General features: G+C 69.2%; 5 protein-coding genes across 10 annotated transcripts; 4 read left to right on the top strand and 1 right to left on the bottom strand.

Moving 5' to 3' along the window:
* The first annotated feature begins 32 nt into the window (after positions 1-32).
* On the top strand, positions 33-1267 carry JAGN1 (jagunal homolog 1). 4 transcript variants are annotated; one of them, XM_065845721.2, is made up of 3 exons: positions 33-165; positions 383-485; positions 563-1267. In XM_065845721.2, exons 2-3 carry the CDS (start codon positions 397-399, stop codon positions 1023-1025), a joined length of 552 nt encoding a protein of 183 aa, XP_065701793.1. In that variant the 5' UTR covers positions 33-165; positions 383-396; the 3' UTR covers positions 1026-1267. The 4 variants fall into 4 exon arrangements, with proteins under 4 accessions (XP_065701793.1, XP_065701791.1, XP_065701794.1 ...); XM_065845719.2 differs by having other exon boundaries at positions 38-165; positions 379-485; XM_065845722.2 differs by having other exon boundaries at positions 46-180.
* A 56-nt stretch (positions 1268-1323) lies between these two features.
* IL17RE (interleukin 17 receptor E) lies at positions 1324-5596 on the top strand. 2 transcript variants are annotated; one of them, XM_065845684.2, is made up of 17 exons: positions 1324-1491; positions 1572-1587; positions 1803-1958; positions 2064-2170; positions 2245-2368; positions 2442-2581; positions 2671-2739; positions 2863-2929; positions 3010-3197; positions 3366-3413; positions 3507-3552; positions 3672-3820; positions 3896-3964; positions 4045-4096; positions 4175-4276; positions 4482-4546; positions 5387-5596. In XM_065845684.2, the coding sequence occupies exons 1-17, from the start codon at positions 1393-1395 to the stop codon at positions 5576-5578; spliced, it is 1689 nt and encodes a 562-aa protein (XP_065701756.1). In that variant the 5' UTR covers positions 1324-1392; the 3' UTR covers positions 5579-5596. The 2 variants fall into 2 exon arrangements, with proteins under 2 accessions (XP_065701756.1, XP_065701755.1); XM_065845683.2 differs by having other exon boundaries at positions 4482-5596.
* Positions 5597-5667: 71 nt separating this feature from the next.
* Positions 5668-10240, top strand: IL17RC (interleukin 17 receptor C). Of its 2 annotated transcripts, XM_065845600.2 has the most exons (17): positions 5668-6149; positions 6226-6247; positions 6326-6696; positions 6873-6984; positions 7053-7097; positions 7279-7418; positions 7593-7652; positions 7811-7865; positions 7965-8149; positions 8227-8277; positions 8350-8395; positions 8507-8619; positions 8698-8766; positions 8842-8899; positions 9005-9100; positions 9181-9219; positions 9636-10240. In XM_065845600.2, the coding sequence occupies exons 1-17, from the start codon at positions 6054-6056 to the stop codon at positions 10214-10216; spliced, it is 2139 nt and encodes a 712-aa protein (XP_065701672.1). In that variant the 5' UTR covers positions 5668-6053; the 3' UTR covers positions 10217-10240. The 2 variants fall into 2 exon arrangements, with proteins under 2 accessions (XP_065701672.1, XP_071669063.1); XM_071812962.1 differs by lacking the exon at positions 7593-7652.
* A 201-nt stretch (positions 10241-10441) lies between these two features.
* Positions 10442-14418, top strand: CRELD1 (cysteine rich with EGF like domains 1). The gene is given in 12 exon segments (XM_065845599.2): positions 10442-10516; positions 10519-10762; positions 10765-11114; positions 11690-11772; positions 11858-11968; positions 12047-12138; positions 12250-12426; positions 12537-12632; positions 12745-12828; positions 12964-13059; positions 13143-13286; positions 13400-14418. Coding segments are annotated over 12 exon segments (1773 nt in total). The 3' UTR covers positions 13621-14418.
* Positions 14404-18788, bottom strand: PRRT3 (proline rich transmembrane protein 3). Its single transcript, XM_065845598.2, is given in 6 exon segments — positions 14404-16335; positions 16770-16910; positions 16996-18232; positions 18234-18521; positions 18524-18598; positions 18600-18788. Coding segments are annotated over 6 exon segments (3690 nt in total). The 3' UTR covers positions 14404-14575.
* Positions 18789-21067: the final 2279 nt, after the last annotated feature.

Genomic DNA, 21067 nt, shown 5'->3' on the forward strand with positions numbered 1-21067 from the left:
CCGGGACTGCGCCTGCGCGGAGGCGGGGCCCAGGGGAGGGGCCACCACCCCACCGTGGCCATAGAGATGAACCTCCGGGCGTGCAGAGCGGCCGAGTATGCATTCAGAATGGGCGGCTGCGGCCATAGATAAGGCGGAAGTGCGGGCAGAGCGTCCCGTTGGCAGGTGGGCTGCGCCTAGGTGCGGCGGGGAGGGAGCCCCGGGGGGGGAGCCCGAGGGGTCGAGCGGGGGTAGGGCAGGCACGGGAAGGGGGTCCCGGGACTGTCACGGGGGTCTCTCACCGGGGAAGGGAGGCCTGGGGGGCTGGAGCCTGCGGGCGGGGGCAGCCCCGGGGCAGCGGGGACTCCCGGGCAGGGCCCCTCACGCTCATGTCCGCAGGCAGCTCGTGCCGGCGCTATGGCCTCCCGCGGGGGTCCCCGCGCCGCCGGCACCGATGGCAGCGACTTCCAGCACCGGGAGCGTGTGGCCTCGCACTACCAGATGAGGTGAGTGTCCCGGGGCTGTTGGACCCTCCCCGGGCTGTGCCCCCGCAGGCTCTGCCAGCCCTGTGCTCTCTCCCCAGCGTGGCGCTCAAGTCGGAGATCAAGAAACTGATCTACACACACGTGGGCATCTGGCTGCTGCTGCTCGCCCAGATGTGCGTGGGGCACCTCAAGCTGCTGCCCCATGACCAGGTGGCCATGCCCTACCAGTGGGAGTACCCCTACCTGCTCAGCATCCTGCCCTCCCTTCTGGGCCTCCTCTCCTTCCCTCGCAACAACATCAGCTACCTGGTGCTCTCCATGATCAGCACTGGCCTCTTCTCTGTGGCTCCCCTCATTTACGGGGCCATGGAGATGTTCCCCATGGCGCAGCAGCTCTACCGGCATGGCAAAGCTTACCGCTTCATCTTCGGCTTCTCGGCCGTCTCTGTCATGTACCTGGTGGTGGTGGTGGCCGCCCAGGTGCATGGCTGGCAGCTCTACTACAGCAAGAAGCTGCTGGACTCCTGGTTCACCAGTACGCAGGAGAAGAAGAAGAAATAAGCAGGGAACGGGTGGGCTCTGTGAAGGGCTGGAGCTCCGCAACCGGGCCACGTGGGGCCGCGCTGGCGCAGCTCCAGTGGGTGTGGGTCCACGGGGACCAACGTCCGTGTCTGGGCCGCGGCACGGCTCTGTGCTCGCATGCGGGGGGGGCACGGGGGATTCCCGGGCCGTGGGGAGACCCTGCTGCCCACCCTCCCTTGCTCTGTGTGTCGCTCTATGGAAATAAAGCTCCCTCCACGCTCCCACGCGTGTCTGCGCCTCAGGAAGCGCCGCCTGGCAACGGGAGGGGGTACGGCGGGGCCGCACGTGCCGGCGGAGGAATGCGGCGGGGCCGGCCCGGGGCGGGGCGGGGAGCGGCGGCTCGGCCATGGGGCGCCCGCTGCTGCTCGCCGCTGCTGCCGCGCTGCTGCTCCTGCTGCCCGGTACCGGGGCCGCCGTCACCCGCCTCCGGGTCTTCGCCAACTTCGTGAGCACCGGGGGATGCGGTGTGGGGAGGCGGGGGCCGGGCGGGCGGCGCCGCGCTCACCCCCGTGTCTTTGCTTGCAGGAGTGTCGGGCCATCGGTGAGTAGCGGCGGGGCCGGGTTGCGAGCGCGGGGCTCCCCCGCCCGGAACTCCCGGGTGCGGCGGGATAGAGGAGCTCTCCCCAGCCCCCGGCTACCGGGTCCTGGAGGGTGGCGGGGACTCCCCCGTTCCCAGGGCTCCCGGGGCTGTCGGTGCCGGCGGTAGGCGAGACCCCGGCGCACGGCCGCCCCCTCTCTGCTCTCTTCAACCACCAGCCGACCGCACGCTGAGCTCTCCCCGCTGCCGCCGCCCGGCCCGGCCCGGGCCCCCGCTGCAGCCGCCCGCCCTGGCGCTGAGCAGCGACCGCCTGTGTCTGCCCGCGCAGCCCTGCCTGCCCTGCCTGCGCGTCCGCCTGGCGCTCCCCGCCGCAGGTATGGGCAGAGGCGGCGGTGCCGGGCACCCCGCCCTGGGTGGTGGGGGAAAGGGAGAGGTTCGTTCTCCCACCCGCGTCAGGACCCCACACCGGTTTCTCGCAGAGCTCGGTGATGTCCGTGGGCTGCAGCTCAACTTCCTGGAGCTGGGCTCCAACCGGGCCGGCTGGCTGCAGGTGTGGCAGCAGCGCAGAGCACCGGGCAGCTCACCGGTGAGTTCAGGGAGGACCGTGGGGACGGACGGTGGAACCATGGGGGTTCTGCTGACCCCCATCTCTCCCCGTAGTGGCAGGTGCAGTTCGACTGCTTCCCGGTGGAGAGCGGACGGCAGGTCCTCGTCTCCCTCCGCACCATCCCTGACCGAGGCTTGGCCATCAGCCGTAGCCACCTGGTTGCTGCTGAGCCACCTGGTGAGGCTAGGAGGGACCCGGGGGGTGTCCTGGGTGGGTCACCAGTGCTGGCTGACCCCTACCTGTTCCACAGGGCCGGTCTTCACCCACGCATGGGTGCCCGAGGCACGGGCCATTGAGGTGTGGGTGCCTGAGGGTCCTGCTCTTATGGTGCGGCTGTGCCACCAGCTGGCCCTGGAGTGTGAGGAGTTGTCCTGGCCCTTCCACCAGCAGGTAAAGGCTCCAGCCCCCCAAGCCACCCCCATCCCAGGCTGGGGGGAACCTGTGCTCCCTGCCAGTTGATGCTGCCTCTGTGCCCACAGGTGCTGGTGCCGGGAGGCAGCCATGTCTCGCTGCCATATGAGTTCCTGGTGCCTTGCCTGTGCATCGAGGTGTGTTGCCTTCCCTTGCAGCCACCAGGCCCCGCTCACTGCCTGTTTTTGCCTGTGCAACAAGGGTGGGCAGGAGGGGCTGGGGGCACATCCTGCCCTGACCATCCTGCTCTGCTCCCCCAGGCCTCCTACCCCCACCATGACAGCCCACGCAGCAAGCACTGCCCCTTCCGTGACCAGCCAGCCGCCTGTGAGTGCCCATGGGGAGAGGAGCCAGGTCCCGGGGTCCCCCTGGCTGTTCCCCCAGCCCGCTGATGCTGTGTCCTGCAGATGGCCCCGAGCTGTGGTCCTCGGTGCGCTTCCATGACTACAGCTCAAGCAGCAAGGACCAGATGGCGATGGTGCTGAGCGCCAGCTGCCCTCTGCACCCTCGGGCCACCCTGTGCTGGAGAGAAGTGGCAGCCGAGACTGCGCCTTGCCATGATGTCCCCAACTCCACAGCCAGCGAGGAGGAGCAGGTGAAGGGTCGTGGTCTCAGGGTGCCACGGGGCACCAGCCTGGAGGGGCTGTTCCCCTGGTTGGGGCACCTGCCAGACCCCGGGGTGCCCTAAGGGTGGCAGTCGGTTGCTGGGCTGCCTGTGGGCTGTGTGAATCAGGGACAATGACATCCTCTTTGCCCATGCCAGGCATACACGCTGGAGAAGGTGGATGTGCACCCCCAGCTCTGCTTTCGGGTAAGCCCCCATGGACAGGTGGGCACTGCCTGGGAAGGCGCTGGAGGGGGCAGCGGAGGGCTCACTCAGCTCCTCTGCTGATCCCCACTCCAGTTCTCCTTTGGGAACAGCAGCCACGTGGAGTGTCCCCACCGGCCAGGTGAGCCTGCGGGTGGGGGGACACCCTTGGGTTGAGCACAGGACCCCTTGCCCTGGGGTCCCTCCCACCCCTCATCCCCTTGGGCATCCCGTGATCCCCCCGCTCTCCGGTGGCTGCAGAGACCGCCTGGAACGTCTCGGTGAGCGCCCGGGGGCTGCAGCTGCACCTGCGCCTCACCTCCAGCATCCCCGCGGCTTTCAGCGCAGCCCTCTGCCAGCCCCGGGGCGGGCAGTGCGAGCCCGAGGCTCCCCTCTACACCGTCACACAGGTGGATGGCACGGGGCTGGGGGGACACAGCAGGGAACTAAGCCATGCTGATCCAGCCTGCCCTTGTGCTTTGCAGCCGGAGGGCTCTGTCCCAGGGGAGCTGGCGCTGCTGCTGCCAGTGCAGGTCCTGGGCAGCTGCGTGCTGGTAAGGTGACCCCCACACTGGCACCTGCACTGGTGGGGGGGACCCCAACCTGTCTCCCCCTCACCCAGTCCCTTCCTCAGGTGTGGCGCTCGGATGTGCGCTTTGCTCAGAAGCAGCTGCTCTGTCCTGACAGTGAGTGGGGGTTCCAGGGTGGTCTGTGAGGGGCAGTGGGGGTGGGCGGATGCCCCCATGTCAGCTCCTCTCTCCCAGTATCTCGCAGGCACTTTGGGCTACTGGGGCTGGTGCTGGCACTGGGGTTGGTGGTGACCATGCTGCTCCTCAACTGCCGGAGCGCCTGGAGGCCGACCACCGGTGAGGGGCACTCTGGGGGCTGTGGGGCGGGGGGGCAGTTGCCATGGGGCTGGGGTGCCAAGGGATGCTGGTTCCCTGGGATGCAGAGGGTCCTGGGGCAGTATGGTGGGTGCTTGAATGCCTGGGGGGGGGGTGCCAGAGTGTCCCCAGGGGATGCCAGGGGGACGCAGGGCAGGGCTGTCACTACTGTCCTCTCTGTCTGCAGGTGCCCCAGGTGGGCGCCCCGTGCTGCTGCTGTATTCGCCAGACTCGGAGGAGCACCTGGGGCTGGTGTGTGCCCTGGCTGAGCGGCTGCGCGCGGGGCTGGGCTGTGATGTGCGCCTGGACCTGTGGGAAGCGGGTGGCGTGGGGCGGGTGGGCGCCCTGCCCTGGCTCTATGCCCAGCGGGGCCGCGTGGGCCGCCAGCGCGGCACCGTCCTCCTCCTCTGGAGCCGCGGCAGCACCCGGCTCTTCCGCCGATGGAGAGTGGGGGCCGCCAGTGGGACCCCTGAGGACGCCCATGACATCTTTGGGGCAGCCATGGCCTGCCTGCATGGGGAGCTGGGGACGGCAGGCCGTGGTGGTGGCTGGGTGCTGGCCTACTTCAGCCGACTCTGCAGCCCCCGTGATGTCCCCCAGCCCCTCCGACCCCTGCCCACCTACCGCCTGCCCCGGCAGCTGCCTGGGCTGCTGGGCGCCCTGCGGGGCAGCCCCCCGGCCTCCCGCCGCTGCTGCCGGGGCCGGGCAGGGGGGCTCCTACACCGGCTGCTGGAGGTGGGGGGTGGCGAGGGCAGCCCCACACCCCAGCCCCCCGAGGTGGCCACTGGCACCTGAGTGCCTGCACTGGGGCTGAGCGGGGTGTTGCTGTGGGGCCGGCAGGGCTGGGCACAGCCCGCTGGTGAGGGCAGGGGCCCCGTCATGCAGATGCAGGACTTGGCTGAGCGTGCCGGCTGCGGCGGCAGGAGGGGTGCCCATGGGTGCCCTGGGCAGGGCCATGGGTGCTGTGGGGCCCGAGCAGGGCTGGCCCCAGCCATGGGTTGTGCTGCATGGGCCAGGGCAAGCGTCCAGCGGGCCCCTGGGTCTGGGAGCAGAGGTGCTGCCCTGGGTCTGGGCAGCTTTATTTCCACACAGGCACCTGCTCCAGAGGAGAGCTGGGACCCCAGGGAAGCCTTTTTGCGGGGGGCGCTGGAAGAAGCTGGGCAGTGGGGGAGCTCCCTGCCCTGCCAGGACCTGGGGGCCAGGGGGTTCCAGGTGCTGGGTACAGCGTGGTTGCTCCTCGCTCCCGTGCTGCCAGCAGGACCTTGTCTGGGGTGGAAGCAATAAAGTCACCGTTTCACCCTGCCCTGCCGTCTGTCTGGTGTGCTGGGGCTTGTCCGGTGCCCCACCGAAGGGATAGGTGGCTGCCCAGTGCCCACAGGGGACTCACAGCCCTCCCCGCCACAGCCTCACACTGCGCCCCGCAGCCGCTGCCAGCTCCCCGGGGCCAAGCTGGGCAGTGTGCCCACGCCCTGTGGCAGCGCCAGGACACAAGTCCAAACCAGGGGGCCGCCCTGGCACCAGGGGGCCCCAAGCCCTCCTGGTGGTGTGGGTGCACAGAGCCTAGCCATGGCTCCGTGTTGGAACGGGAACAAGGAGGCCCCACCCCGGGGCGGTCGTCAGCACCGCGTTAGGACCCGGGTGTCCGGGATCGGAGCAGGAAGCGGGAGCCAGCGGTGGCGGTGGGGCCCGTGGGAGTGGGAGAGAGGCCATCAGGAGTGGGCGGCGTGGGGCCGGGGCACCCCACGGCCCCGGCCCCACCATGCGTGTCCTGGGGCAGCAGCTGCTGCTGCTGCTGCTGCTGCTGGGGACAGCGGGTGGGCACGGGGCCCCCCATGACACCCTGAGCTGCTCCCAGGTGGGTCAGCGTCACTGGCATGGGGGTCAGTGGGCACCTTGGCACTGCCACCGACCTCACTCCCGCCTCCCCCCAGGGCCTCGCCTGCCGCCTCCTGGGTAAGTGCCACCGCCACGGCCCCCAGCCCAACTGGGGATGCGGGACCGCATTCCCACGGCCACCCTGTCACCCCCCAGACACCGACATGCTGTGCGGGATGGAGCCGCTGGGGCCTGGCCATGGGCTGGCCCTGGCTCGGCTGCAGCTGGAGCCGGCACTGCGCTGCACCGGGCCTGCAGCCTGCTCGCCCTGCCTAGAGGTGCGCCTGCGCCTGGCCCTGCCGCCCCGCACCAACACCAGCCAGCCCCGCCGCCCCGAGTCCCTGGGCGCCCCGGGGCCAGAGGACAGTGATGAGGCAGGACAGGGGTCACTGGTGGATGGGACCACCTCCTCCCAGCAGAACGTCACCGGGCTGCTGGTGCTCTCTGGGCACGCGTATGCCTCCTCCCGCTGCGTGGCCATGGAGGTCTGGGCGTCCCTGGCACGCGTGGTGCCCAGCCAACCCCTGGTACGTAGGTGTGGGGTGCCAGGGATGGGTGTCCCAGGTACAGGGGGGCTTGGCGAGGTGGGTGCTGATACCAGCACGTCTCCATGGCATGGTGGTCCTGTTCCCCGTGCCCTGGGGAGGTGGGTGCCAGCAGAGCTGGTGCTTTGCCGCAGTGCGGTGGTGGTTTTCCTGCCCAGGGCTGGGTGACCTTCCGGTGCTTTGAGGCGCCGCCGGGCTCTGAACTCCGTGTCATGGCATACACCAACTCGCACGGACGCCGGAGGCTGAGCCAGCAGCAGCGGGTGCCAGGTGAGCCCCCGGTATGCCCTGCTGCAGCGTCCTCTGTCTCCCCATCCACTGACCCCCTGTACTTGCAGACTGCTCGTGGCCCGCAGCACAGGCTGCTGTCCCCCAGTGCCAAGGTAAGTGCTGGCATCCTCTGGCCATGGCAGTGCTGGGATCCCCCTACCTTGGCCCGTGTCCCCTGGGGAGCTCTGGGCAGTGGGTGCTGGGGGTGAGGGTGACCCCCAGGGTGCTGTGGTGTGCTGTGGTGTCGGGCGGGTGGTGCTGGATGCTGTGTGCCTTGAGCCTTCGCTGGTGCAGTGCCCAGGCTGCACGTCTCCCCGGGGCCGAAGGAGGTGGTCGTGGAGGTGCAGGGAGCTGCAGCAGGGCACAGCTACACCCTGCGGCTCTACCACAACCAGAGCCATGGTGCCGGTGCGTCAGGGCGTGCGGTGACCACGGTGAGTACAAACACCTTCCCCACTCCCCACCCTGACCAGGCTCTGGCTGTTGCCCCTGCAATCCTTGGGGAGCCACGTCTGTGTTACAGGCAGGGAAAGGGTCCCCCCGGGCTGGGTGATCCTGCTGGGGGGCGATTTTCCACAGGGTGACCCATGTCTGGTTCCTGGTGGCAGAGCGGCCCCATGAACTACAGCCTGCCAGCCGACGAGGTGCTGCCCTGCCTCTGCATGCAGGTGGGTGCCTGCTGGGCACCGAGAGGGTGGCAGGGATGCCACCAAAGCAAGGAGCTCTGGGTAGCACACAGCCCCCTCTGGCATGCCAAGAAGCCAGCTGGACCACAGTCACAGCCTGAGTACTGCAAATCCTTTTCCTCTGTCTCTCATCCCCCAAGGTCTGGCTGGAGACCCAGGACCCACCACGGGCCACGCTGTGCCCTTTCTCCAATGGTACCTGTGCCTTGGGGTTGGGGTGTGGGGGGGGCGGGATGCAGTGGGATTTTAGGGGACACTGCAGGAGGTGACACCTCTCTCCCTGTGTTGCCACAGATACTGAGGCCTGGGAACGGCTGTGGGCACGCAGCCAGCTGGTCCTGCATGCCAGCGGACAGGCACTGACCTGCTCCCTCTCGGCCCCCTGTGACCTCCCGGCCGAGCTGGTGCCCTGCTGGCAGCCGGTGCCCGCCGGGCCCTGCCAAGCCCTGCCCGGCCTCTGGCAGCCTGCGGTGGGGCAGGTGAGTGAGGCTCTGTGAGGCACTGGGGAACTGGGGGGATGTGGGTGACACTGACAGAACATCTGTCCTGCCCACAGGGACCCCAGGAGTTTGGGGGGCTGCGGCTGCACCCCAACCTCTGCGTGCAGGTAGGAGACCTCCCTGCCCCACGGCTGCCCCACAGGCAGCCCTACTCATTGCTAACTCGCTCTCTGGGGCAGGTCTGGAGTAGTGGGCAGGTTCGGCTGATCCAGTGCCTGCGGGACAGTGAGTATTACTGGGAATGGAAGCAGGGGAACAACCTGCGGTTCCAGCTGGGGGTTTGGCACCCCTTGCCCTCCTCATGTCACCTCCCTGAGCCCTCTGGCACATTCCCAGGAGCGCTACCTGGCCACACCGATGACATCCTGCTGCTGGAGCACAGGGGGAATGCCTCACTGTGCGTCATTGAACAGGGCACCTGCACCCCCCTCGCCAGCTTCACCAGCACGGTAAGGCGCAGGGACCCCCATGTCCCGGCAGTGGTGGCACTGATGGCATGGTTGGCTCACCCCCTGCTGCCTTTGCAGGGTGCCGGGCGCCCCGGGCTGCTGGAGCAGGAGCTGCGGCGGGACGTGGCGGCGGGACAGTGCAGGCAGGTCAGTGCGGGCAGCTGGTGGGCAGCAGGCAGGGACCGGGCAGGGTGTGACGTGTCCCCATCCTCATCCCCGCAGGTCTGGCACCCTGAAAACAACACCGGGGTCATGCTCTGGGCCTGTCCCCTGCATAAGTGTGAGTGTCATGGCTGCGCTGGGGGAGCGATGTGGGGCTGGGGGATGACACCCACCCTCAGTGGTTGCCAGGGACCCCCAGTGAGCGCTGACCCCTGCCCTGCAGACCTGCGTGCCCACTGGGTGCTGGCATGGATGGGGGTGCTGCTGGGAGCTGCCTGCATCCTGCTCCTGCTGCTGCTGAAGAAGGAGGACCTGAAAGGTGAGCGTTGCCTGCCTTGGGGTCTGTGCCTGACCTAGGACACCCCCAGGACCCCATCTCATCCTCTCTCTTCCCTGCAGACTGGCTGAGGTCCTTGCGGGCTGACTACGGCTCTGAGGGTGAGCGTGGGGCAAGCCTGGGGTTGTAGGTGGGAGGCAGGGATGTCAATCCCTTCCCACTGTGGGGTGTGCCCCATCAGGGGTCTCTTAGCTTGCTTCCCACTGTGTCTGCCCCATAGGGTGGGTAGGGATGTAGGGGGATGGAGGGTGGAAACCATATCTGGGGGGGTCCCAATCTGGTCCCTGCCCAGATTATCCCTTAGAGTGGGTAAGGGGCTGGTTCTCCCATTGGTGATGGTCTCAGCCTGCCTCCCACTGTGGCTGTCCCTTAGCTTGAATACAGGGGGTGCCGCAGTGCTTGAGGGACAGAGGCAGGGGATGGAACCCACCATCATGAGTGGTCCCAGCCTGCCTCCCACCCCATAGGTTGGGTAGAGGGTGCCAGGGGGCTTTCGGGCACTAACGATACCCCTCAGGCCCCCTGCGAGGCCGGCGGGCGCTGCTGGTGCACGCAGCGGAGCCGGTGGCAGAGCGGGTGGCGTGTGCCTTGATGGCAGCTCTGCGCCCGCTGGGGCTGGCAGTGGTGGCAGCACCAGGAGGCGGCAGTGGGGTCGCAGCATGGGGGCCACTGCCCTGGCTGCATGCCCAGCACCGCCGGGCACTGCGTGACAGCGACACTGTCATCCTCCTTCTCTCCCCGGCGGCTGTGGCTGCTGCGTACCGCTGGGACACAGGGACCAGGGCCATGCCGGGGGCTGGGCATGGCCCTGGCCCTGATGATGTCCTCGCCACGACGCCCTGCGAGGTGTTCGCAGCAGCTCTGTCCTGTGCTGTGCCGGCACTGGCAGCGGGCAACGGGCGCTATGTGGTGGCACGGTTAGAGGCCCTGGTGCCAGCAGTGCCACCGGTGCTGCAGGCAGCCCCTGCCTTCCCACTGCCCAGCAAGACAGGGGCTTTCCTGCGGGCACTGGCGGGACCAGGTCGGTGGCAGGGCTGGTGGCCAGAGCCATATGTGACCGTGGTGGCCGAGGAGCTTCAGCGCGCAGTGGGGGAATAAAGCAGTGACAGTGCCTTTGCTGAATCTGAGTCCAGCCCCTGTGGTGTGGAGGGAGAAGGGGGAGTGGGATGGATTGAGAGGTGATGGGGAGGTAAGGAGGGTCTTTGGGAGCAGGAGGGGGATCTGGGCTGATTAGGGGGTGAAGGGGAAGTGGGCTGTTTTGGTTGGAGGGTAGATGGGGAACCGGAGCAGTGCAGGTGGGGTGATGGAGAACCAGACCAGCTCATGAGGGATAAGGGGGAACTGGGCCAGTGTGGGGGTATGAGAAGGGAACAGACCAGTTTGGGGGAGATGAGGAAGAACTGGGGCAGTTCAGGAGCGCAAGGAATAACTGGACCAGTTTGGCTGGAGAGGGGAAGGTGACCTGGACTGGTTTGGTTGGGGGGTGGTTGATGTGGAGCAACCCAGTCGGGCAGGGGGTCGAGGCCCTCGCCCAGGCCAGGCGGGAGCGGGGCCGGTGCGTTCCGAGGAGCCTCTGCCGCTCCATGCGCGGTCGCCGAGCACGGCCCACCCGCGCTGCCCCCCGACTCCGGGTACCCTTGGCCGCAGCCCTTTAAGCCTGGAGGAGGCGGGGCCCGGCGGGCGACGCGGATTGGCTGGAAACGGAGAGGAGGTGGCAGCGGGAGCGCGGCCATTGGCGGGGGCGGCGGGCGCTGAGTCAGCGGGCGGAGCCCACGTGGTGCGGGCGGGGCGGAGGATGCGGCCGCGGCGGCGCCCGGGGGCAGCGCTGCTGCCGCTGCCGGCCCGGCGGGGGGGCCCCGGGCTGGGGGGGGCCCTGCTGGGGGCCGCCCTCCTCGGGGGGGTCCTGCTGGCGGCCGCCCGTGCTCACCCGGAGCGGGACGCGGACGGGGCCGATCCCTGCCGAGCCTGCCGCGGCCTCGCCGACAGCTTCAGCAGGGTGCGGGGCGGGGGGGACACCGGCGGTGATGGGGACCGTGGCGTGGGATGTGAGGCCTGGGGGAAACACGGAACCTGTGGCCTGAGCGGGGTGTGGAGGGGGTGAATGGAGCCTGAGGGCTGTGGGATGACACTGCGGGGAGAGCCGTGGGGCTCAGTGGCGTGGGGGGCTCCGGGGTGACAGGCGTGGGGGCATGGCCTGCGGTGGGGGGGTGGCCCAGCACACGGTGATGCAGTCTGGGAGTGACATGAACCAAAGGCATCTGGGTGGGGGTGATGTGGCCGGAGGGCTCAGGGGGAGCACAGATTGGAGAGGCAAGGAAGTGAGAGGGCCTGGGTGACCTGGGAGGACATTGGTGGGGTGGGGGGCAATCCCCACAGCATCCCCCACAGCATCCCCAGGGAGTGGAGAGGGTCCTGGGGGGGCACAGCCACTGGGCTCTGGGAAGGGGAGGGGGCAGCAAAATCCCTGGAGCAACTTGTTCCTGAGAGGAGAGGGTGGCACGGTTTGGCGTGATCCTGTGGGTGAGTACTGGGGGTCCCACGCCTGCACTGCCCCCACCCCTGTGTGTCCAGGGCCTGGAGCGGACGGAGCATGAGGGCTTTGGCGGGGGCAACACAGCCTGGGAGGAGGAGAAGCTGGCTAAGTACCAGCACAGGTGGGTGTCCCCCAGCTGGGGGGGTTTGGGGGAATCCAGCTGCCCCAGGGGGACGTGTCCCCACACTGACCCCCTGTCCTCGCAGCGAGACCCGTCTGCTGGAGGTGCTGGAGAGCGTCTGCGCCCCCTCAGACTTCACCTGCCACCAGCTGTTGGAGCGGAGCGAGGAGCACGTGGAGCGGTGGTGGTTCCACGAGTGAGTCTGGGGACAGGGACATGGCGGGGTGGACAGGGGGATGGCAGGGAGCTGAGCACCATGTCCCCCTCTCCCCAGGCAGCACCAGCACCCTGACTTCTTCCAATGGCTGTGTATGGACACGTTGGTGCTCTGCTGTCCACCTGGCACCTACGGCCCCGACTGCCGGCGTGAGTAGCTGTGGCACGAGTGGGGAGCTGGTGGGGTGCCCAGGCTGGACGGACCCCCTGCCATGCCGCCCCCCGCCCAGGCTGCCAGCCAGCTGCTCTCTCCCCGTGCAGCCTGTGCGGGGGGGCCCCAGCAGCCCTGCAGTGGCAACGGGCGATGCGATGGTGAGGGCACGCGCCGTGGCACCGGCCTCTGCGTCTGCAGCCCGGGCTACGGAGGCCCCTTCTGTGCTGAGTGCGGTGATGGCTACTACGAGGCGTCACGAAACAAGAGCCACCTGATATGTGCCGGTACGTCAGGGGGTCTGGCCTGACGGGGAGTGGGGCTGGGGTGCTGCCCTCGCACGGGGTACAGGCAGCTCCCCCCTGCCTGCGCCCACCCCGCTCTCGCCTGCCCGCAGAGTGCTATCGGGCGTGCGGGCGCTGCACAGGGCCGGAGGACTCCAGCTGCCTTCGCTGCAAGAGGGGCTGGGTGCTGCACGAGCACCGCTGCATCGGTGAGGACTGCGGTGGGACCTGGGGGGGCAGTGGGCAAACTTGGGACTGCTGGGGGAGCTGCATCCCAGGTACCGGGGCTCAGCAGGACTGTGTATCGCCCCTGTCCCCCAGACATCGATGAGTGTGGCACGGAGATGGCGCACTGCCGAGCCAACCAGTTCTGCGTCAACACGGAGGGCTCCTACGAGTGCCGAGGTCAGGCGGGAGCAGAGGGAGGGTTCCATGCAGGCGGCTCCCCCCTGCCTGGGGCCGTCTCCCACAGCCCAGGCTGTCTGTGGCTGATCTGGGAGGGGGCTCTGGCAGTGACACCAGCTCCTCTCCCCACGGCAGACTGCTCGACGGCCTGCATCGGCTGCATGGGCGCAGGGCCGGCTCGCTGCAAGAAATGCAACAAGGGCTACTGGCGGGATGGAGCCAAGTGCCTGGGTAAGTGCCTCTGCAGGCGAGGGGGCTCTGACCCCTGCCTGAGCCCTGCCTGAGCCCTGCCTGAGCCCTGCCTTCCCCCGCAGACGTGGACGAATGCGCCAACGCCGAGGAGCCGGTGTGCACGGGGGCACAAGAGGTGTGCGAGAACACAGAGGGCAGCTACCGCTGCATCTGTGCCCGCGGCCACGTCCGGCGCGATGGGCAGTGCGTGGAGGACAAGCCCCCAGGTATGACCTGACGTGATGGGGTGGGGATGGGCTGTGGGCAGAGGAGCTTGTGGGGGCGGTGGGGGACTCTGCTCACCCCACTGTGCCCTCCCCTATGAGCGCCGTCCTTGCAGACGCCCCGGAGAAGGGCTTCTTTGACGACGTGACAGAGGACGAGGTGGTGGTGCTGCAGCAGATGTTCTTTGGCGTGATGATCTGCGCCCTCGCCACACTGGCTGCCAAGGGCGACATGGTCTTCACTGCCATCTTCATCGGCGCCGTGGCCGCCATGGCCGGCTACTGGCTCTCTGACCGCAGCGACCGCGTCCTTGATGGATTCATGAAGGGCAGATAGTGCTGGGGCTGCTGGGCGTGGGTTGGGGGACAGGCTCAGCCTGGGGTCTGAGGTACCCCCCAGCAGGTGCTGGCTGCTGAGGCCAGATCCTGTGCGCGGTGCTGTGCCCTGCATGCGTCCCCCAGCCCCTTTGGCACAGGGTGTCACCTCCCTCCTGCAGAACGAGCCATGGGGGGTGCCTGGTCCCTGGGGGCTCCTGCATAGCCCCTCCCGCCAGCACAGTGATGCTGAGCAGTGCAGCACTGCTGGGGGGCACAGCATGCTGCCCCCAGACCTGCTGCTCAGGAGGGGAAGTCCTGCACTGTGGTGGGTGGGAGGGCACGGGGGCAGGTCGGGGGTGCTCTGGCACCACTGGGTGCTGAGGCGGTGATGCTGGCAGAGCTTGGCCCTGCTGCCAGACCTTGTGTCCTCCCTGTGAGACTGTTCCCTGTGGGGCATTGTGGGGCTGGGGTCCCCTCTGCCCTGAGCTGTGGGGCTGGGAGAGTTGGCCCCCCCAACCCCTCCTCCCTGCATCCCTGGGCAGAGCCCATCTCTCCCCTCCCAACCTGGGGGAATGAGGGAGGGGCTCCGGCGGGGAAGGGCATACCAAGGGGGGGGGGGCCCTTCCAGATGCATGAGCGTGGCTGTTGCATTTGTCTGTGGTTTGTCCGTCGGGGTGTGCCCATGTGTCCGTGTGTCCATATCTCAGGAAATAAAGCTCTGCACACCCAGCCGGGCTGCTCAGGGCAGGGGGGCTGGGGGAGCCGCTGCCCATCGCTGCCTCCGTGCGCCAATGGGGCCACCTCATCCCAACATAAACTTTATTCCTCTGGTTTGGCACAAACGGAGCTGGCCCAGCCCAGCTCCCCCCTCCTGCCCAGCCCCGCGGGGGGTGCGGGTTCAGGCCTCCAGACCCCCACACTGGGCTCATCCCCCTGCGCCCTCCAGTCTCTGCCCAGCCCCGCGTCTCCCCAGCTCAGAGCTCAATGGTGTCGCTGGAGAGGCTGCGGGCGTCCACTGCCTTGCTGAGGGCTGGGAAGCTGCGGGGACCATCGCGCTCCCAGCCAGGGGGCACAGCGGGCACCAGGAGGGGGGCCCGGCTGGGCGCCTCGTCCAGGGGCAGGCTGTCGGGGGAGGACAGCCCATGGCGCCAGGGGTTCCAGCTGATCTTCAGTGAGCTGCTGTCCAACGAGCTGGCTGAGGCGGTGACGGTGACGGTGACAGTGCTGAGGGGCTGTCGGGGGCCAGGCAGCTCCGTCAGTGAGCTGCAGCGTGCCATGTGTCCCAGGCCAGGGGTCTCTGCGGGGGTCGGGGAGTGCAGTGAGGTGCCAGAGCCGCGGCGGGGCCGGCTGAAGAGGCTGTCGCGCAGGAGGTGCCGGCGGCAGAGCGCCTGGTCGATGCTGCGGCGCAGGTCGATGGGGGACGGCGGGCGGAAGGCCAGCTCCCCCAGCGAGGGGGACGAGCCCTGCTCGAAGGCGGCGCAGGAGCGGGCAGCCACCAAGTTGGGGCACTTGGGGCTGAGCCCCGGCATCCCGGCAGTGCTGGCAGCGGCCGCCCAGGCCTCGTTGCTGTCCTTGAGCGCTCGCAGGGGCAGCTGCTCCGCTGGGTTGCGAATGAGGCTTTTCGAGATGTCGCCGGTGGGCGCCCGCTCCAGGCCAGTGCTGCCGGTGCTGCCGGCCCAGTCGTAGCAGTTGTTGGGGTACTCGGGTGCCTCAGCTTTGCGGCTGGCACAGAAGTACCGCAGCGCCTTGGCCCAGCAGGAGTGGCCGGCCGGGCTGCGCCGGCGGCACCGGCAGCACAGTGGCTCGGCGGCAGCCACCAGCAGTGCCAGGGCCATGCCCAGCTCACTGACCCGCAGCCAGAGCTGTGCCGCCCAGCCAGGCCCGGAGAAGCGCCCGGGGGGGTCCAGGACCCCCCGCAGCCACAGGGCACTGTAGAGCTGCAGCCCGCAGACCAGCAGCCCCACCGCCGCGGCCACCAGCAGCGCCCAGGACCCCCGCCGTGGCCATGGCTCCCCACCACCCCCAGACCCTTCCTGGTGCACTCGCAGCACCCGCCAGCACCCCCAGAGTCCCCCCAGCAGCAGCAGGACCCCAGCCCCACAGCCCAGCGCCTGCAGCCCCAGTGCGGCAGCGGGGCCCAACCGGGGCGGGAGCAGGTCGGCCGCCCCCAGCACCCCGCTCTGCAGGGCGGCGGCGGCCCCCAGTGCCGGCAGCCCCCGCAGCTGGGCCGGCAGCAGCCGGAGCTGGGCCATGCGCTGGAGCCGCTGGAGCAGGAGGGCGAAGGCGCCGAGCAGCAGGGGAAAGGGGGCCGTGCTCAGCAGCAGCAGGGCCCGGGGGGGCAGGCGGCCCCGCGCCCCGTAGGGGTCCAGCAGCAGGAAGGTGGCCCGCAGCAGGCAGGCGGCCAGCAGCACCCCGTGGGCTCCTAAAACGTGGGGTAGGTGAGGCAGACGCAGGGTGGCTGCCCCCACCAGCCCAGCCAGGCAGCCCAGTGCCAGCAGCAGGAAGATGGCAGCCAGCCCATAGACGTGTGCCTCCCAGGAGAAGCCCAGTTGGTGCCGCAGCTCAGCCCAGCGCAGCCCGGTCCTGTTGATCCCTGGTGCCTGGGGGGTTCGGCTGGGCTGCGGCTGCAGCGTGGTTGGATGCCGGGGGGCTGGCTGTGGTGTCAGCCCTGCCTGCCGCCAGGTGGCTGAGGGGGCTGCAGTGCCATGGGTGGGGGGCTGCGTCCCCAGAGGGTCTGTGGGCAGGAAGGAGGTGGGCGGTCAGTGGGACCCCGTGCATGCAGCTCAGTGACACCCACTCCCCCACCCGCACCCCATGACTGGGATGCATCAGCCATGGTGCCCTGGCACCGCAGGGTGTGGGTGCCCTGTGCCCACCAGCACCTCCTGAGGGTCTCTGGCAGAACCGGGTGCATGGGGGTGGCATGGACCTGGGCAGGTCACTGCCCTCCCCAGGGCAGATGCCACCCGCCGGGCACTTAGCACTAATCTTAGGAGTAGATTAGGGCTGTCGCTGGGCACAATCCTGATTGAAGGTGTCACTGCGTCCTGGCTGGGCAGCCCAAGATAGCTGCTGTCCTCCCCACCAACCCTGATGCCCCAGGGATGGGCTCCCATGGCATCCCCAGTGGTGACCGACCGCAGGGGCTTGGCCACAGCCCTGCATCACCTGAGCGTCTGGTCCCGGGTGTCCCTGTGGCAGAATGTGCTCTTGGCTGTGGGGTGGCTTTGGTGGCGTTCGGGGTGCTCACAGCGCCCACGGCACCCCGGACCCGCTGCGGGGAGCCGACGTCCTCCTCGGGCAGCAGCCCTGTGAGAGAGGGCAGAGCCAGGCGCTGGCACACACAGGGGTTCAGTCCCCTCCGAGGGGTTCCCCACACTGTGCCAGCTCCTACCTGTGCCGGGGGTGCTGGGGGGGGCTGTGCTCGAGGCAGGTGGCTGCACGGGGCCGGTGCTGAGGGCAGCTCTTCGGGTGGGCTGGGGTTCCTGCTGCCCGGTCAGCCTGGGGTCTGTGCGAGGGGCTGTGTCCCCGGGGCTGGCGGTGGCGCGGCTGAGCGGGGCCCTGCGGGTGCTGCGCTGGTGGGTCTGGAGCACCCGGGTCCAGGACTCGGACAGCCCCCAGGATGGGGCTGAGGGGAGCAGCTGTGGGGCAGAGCTGGGCAGAGCTGGGAAGGGGCTGAGGGGCCCTCCCAGAGCCCCCTGTCTGCCCACTGGATCCATGGAGCCAGGGCTGGCGTGGGGACCCTGGGCTGGTCCCATGCGTGTGGGGTAGGGGACGGGGACAGTGCCCAGCAGGGCCAGCTGGCTGCTAGCTGGAGCGAGTGGTGTGCCCTGAGCGAGGCCTGGGGCTGCTGTGGGTCCCCATGCCCCTGGCTGTCCCCCTGCAAGGGCATCTGCTGTCCCCATCCCTGTCCCCACTGCCGACATGGGGGTCAGGGCGATGGTAGACGCGGTTGGCCGAGGGCCAGGGCTGCTGGCTGGCCCAGTAGCACTCTGCCCAGCTGGGGACGGACCCTGCCCTGCCCAGGGTGGCCCCAAGGAGCCAGGACCCATGTGCGTGGGCACTTTGGGGCCCGGTGTCCCCAGCACAGAGCCGTGGGGCAGCCAGGTCCCCCCTCGGTGGCTGTCCTGGCCTTCAGCCTCGTGTCCTCGCCAGGCGACAAGCGGCTCCTCTGCCATGGCCATGGCTGTGCTGCTGTCTTGCCAAGCCCCGGTGCCAGCACCTGCCACGGTGGTTTCCATCTCCAGGGGTGCCACGATGGCATCCCCCGCCTGCAGTGGTGGGGCCCAGCGCACAGGGCCCCAGTGCTCGCTCTGAGGGTCCTCAGCACCGCTCAGCTCTCCTGACGCCTCCCAGGTGGGGACCAGGCCTGGCCAGGGCTGTCCCCAGGCAGGGTTATGCAGAGGGTCTCTACCCTGCTGCAGGGCCCCACCTGGGGACAGCTGTGCCAACAGTGTCCCCCGGGCCACAGCAGTGACGCCGGCAGCCAGGAGCAGCACCCAGGTGACAAGCCATGCCACAGCCATGGTGAGTACCCAGCCGGCCCTGCGGGAATGGGGGGATTCAGTGAGCGGGGACCCATGGTGTCTGCCCGGGGGGGACTCAGACTACTGGTTGTGGGGCTGCTGTGCTCACGGCAACCCACGGCAACCCACTGCCCGGGGAGCGAGCCAGTGGCTGGGCTGACCCTGCCCAGACTGGCCCTGGACCATGTTCTCAGCTGTCCCTGTCCCCACAGGTTCCTGGCTGTCCCCTGGTCCTGGCTGTCCCTATTCCTGCTATCCCCATCCCCGGTGTCCCTGCTGTCAGTGGGCCCATTCCCAGCCTTCCCCATCCCAGTCCCCCCGGTGCTGGTGGCCCTCGGTGCTCAGTGATCCCTAACGCCAGCATCCCGATGTCCCCCTCCCCGCGGTGTCTCTCTCCTCCCCGGTGTCGCTCCCGGTGGCCCCGCTGCCGGTGGCCCCGCTCTGACGCGCACCGTTCACCTTGGCGCATCCCCGGCTGCCTCCCCGGGGATGCCCGGGCCGGCGCATCCCGCCGCGCACGCGGCTCAGCCCCGCCGGGCCGGGAACGGCGCCGGGACCGCCCGGCAGCGGCGGCCCCGAGGTGCGGGAGCCGGCGGGGCTGCGCTGCGGGCCGGGCAGCGGCCGGTGCGGGAGCGGAGCGGGGCCGGTGCGGCCGCCGCATCCCGGGGAGCCCGCCTGCAGCGCGCCGGGCCGGCTCCGCCGCTCAGGGCTCGGTCCCCGGTGCTCGGGCCGCGGGGCGGCCAAGCTCCCTCCCGCCGCCCGCCGCAGCCCCGGTGCCGGCCGCAGCCCCCCCTGACCTGCCGGTGCCGGTGCCGGTGCCGGTGCGGGCCGGGCTCTGCGGCGGAGCGAGCGGCGGCGGCGGCAGCCGGTCACGCGCCGCCCCGAGCCGCGGGCACCCGCGCGGGAACCCGCCCGCACCGGGAGGGGGACGCGGGGCGCCCGGGCGCGGCGGGAACGGCAGCGGGGGCGGCGCCGGGGGCAACGCGGTCCCTTGGGTGGGTCCCCCGTGGGGCTCAGCCGGCGTGGGCTCACCTGGGGCGGGACCACCGTGGGGCGAGACCCCCGTGGGGCGAGACCCACAGGGCGGGACAGAGCAGGAGAACGCGGGGGATGCTGCCTGTCGGGCAGGCTGGACAGGCGGGACCCCCGGGGAGCGGGCAGCCCCCAATGCAGGGCTGTTGCCAAGGCCGGTCACACGGCAGCCATGGGGCAGGTGGGGGGGCTGCTGACACCCCCCTACCCCAGCAGGGTCATTGGGAAGGTCTGTGAGCATCCCTGGCACCCTCCTGCCCCATGCCTGCCCCACGCACGCCCTGTAAGGGGCATGCAGCACCCTGGCAGCCGCTGGGCTATGGGGTCCTGCCAAAATGCAGGTAATTAGCTAATCAGCTAATTGTCCGTCTGGAAAGCTGCCTGCCCTGGGAGGACTTGGGCTGGCACAGCCACAACGCCACAAAGTCACAACGGCTCAGGCCTCTGCCCCACACAGTGACGCATCCCAGCTCCCGTGGGCAGCACCTGAGCCACCGCAGCCCTGGCAAACCCATCACCTCCATCACCCTCCTTCTGCCCAGGCCAGGGGGACATGTGGCACCTCAGGCCCCTGTGGCAGCGCTGTGCCGGCAGCGCTGCAGTGTCCCCCCTGCTGCTCTGTGCTACCTCTCCATCCCTGGGGCATCATACCTGGGCTGGGCTCTCCATGGGCACATGGGGCATTTGCAGGCCCCTGTCCACCCCTCCCCGCTGCTGGGCTGAGCACAGACAGTGGGACCAGGGGGCCTGAGCACCGGAGGTGGGGAATTTGGGCAATGCTGGCCCCCACGAAGCAGGCAGGGCAAGCAGCTAATCTGGGGATTAGCGCTGGGGAGGCCACATGAGGGGCGAGCCAAGCAGTGGCAGAGCCCCGGGGGGCAGCCGGTGAGCCTGCACTGTGCCGGGCACCGCCAGCACCTGGCATCACCGCAGCCAGTTGGTCTCATCCTGTGGCTGGGGCAGCTGTGGTGCTGAGCATGTGGTGGGGCCGTGGGGAGGGAGCTGGCTGTGCCCCACACACCCCACACCCCACAGCCATTGGGGTGCATCGAGCACAAGGCAGGGGCGCAGCAGCCACCTCCACAGCACCGGTGCCATCAGCGGTTTCCTCCTCTGCCAAGTGACTCACTGGCAGATGAAAAGATGACAGTCCCGCTCAGCTGCCTGCACAGCCGGGGACGTGGGGTGGAGGATGCGACCGCGTTCTCACACCTCCCGTGCCTGCCTGGGTTTCACCAGCTCTCCCTGCTTTTGCCCACATACCTTCCTCTTCTCTCAGGCTCTCCCCAATGAAATAGGATGAAACCCCAGTTTAGGAGAACTCTGTCCTGCTTAAGTGCCCACAGGTGGGCTGGAGCCCAGCTTGGCGTTTTCATGACCACTGTGTTTTTTGCAGTGCTGCCCCACACCCTCCGCAGTCCCCTCTGCCTGCACTGCTGGGGTGACCACCCCCAGCATCTTCCCTGGGGACCTTTGGTGAAGGGTGGGACAAGACCCCCACGGCCACAGGCACCGGCCGTGCCACAGCCCTGGGGCAGAGCTGGCAGCACACACACACTTCCATTTTTGTCCAGAAAGGAGTCGCCATTGTCACAGCCATAGTGGGACAAGTATTCTTGCTGGCAGCAAAAACCCCAGAGAAGACCTCCAGAGGGAAGAGGTGTGGGGCCAGGCTGTGGCAGCCGGGGTTCCCCCTGCTTCCCCGGGGAGGTGTCTGGCATGGGGGGAAGCACTGCTGACTGTCCTTACACCTCCTTTCTCCAGGGATTTATTTTTGTGCCAGTGCGTGTGTACTGGCGGGGGCCGCGGGGGTCCCTGGGGCAGCCCTGTGTTGCACCCCATGGCGTGGTTGCTCCACCCTGGGGATGTCGGGCAGCCAGGGCTTGCACAGACACCTCCAGAGGTCCC

Source organism: Patagioenas fasciata, chromosome 10, assembly GCF_037038585.1.
Source record: "Patagioenas fasciata isolate bPatFas1 chromosome 10, bPatFas1.hap1, whole genome shotgun sequence".
NCBI lineage: Eukaryota > Metazoa > Chordata > Aves > Columbiformes > Columbidae > Patagioenas > Patagioenas fasciata.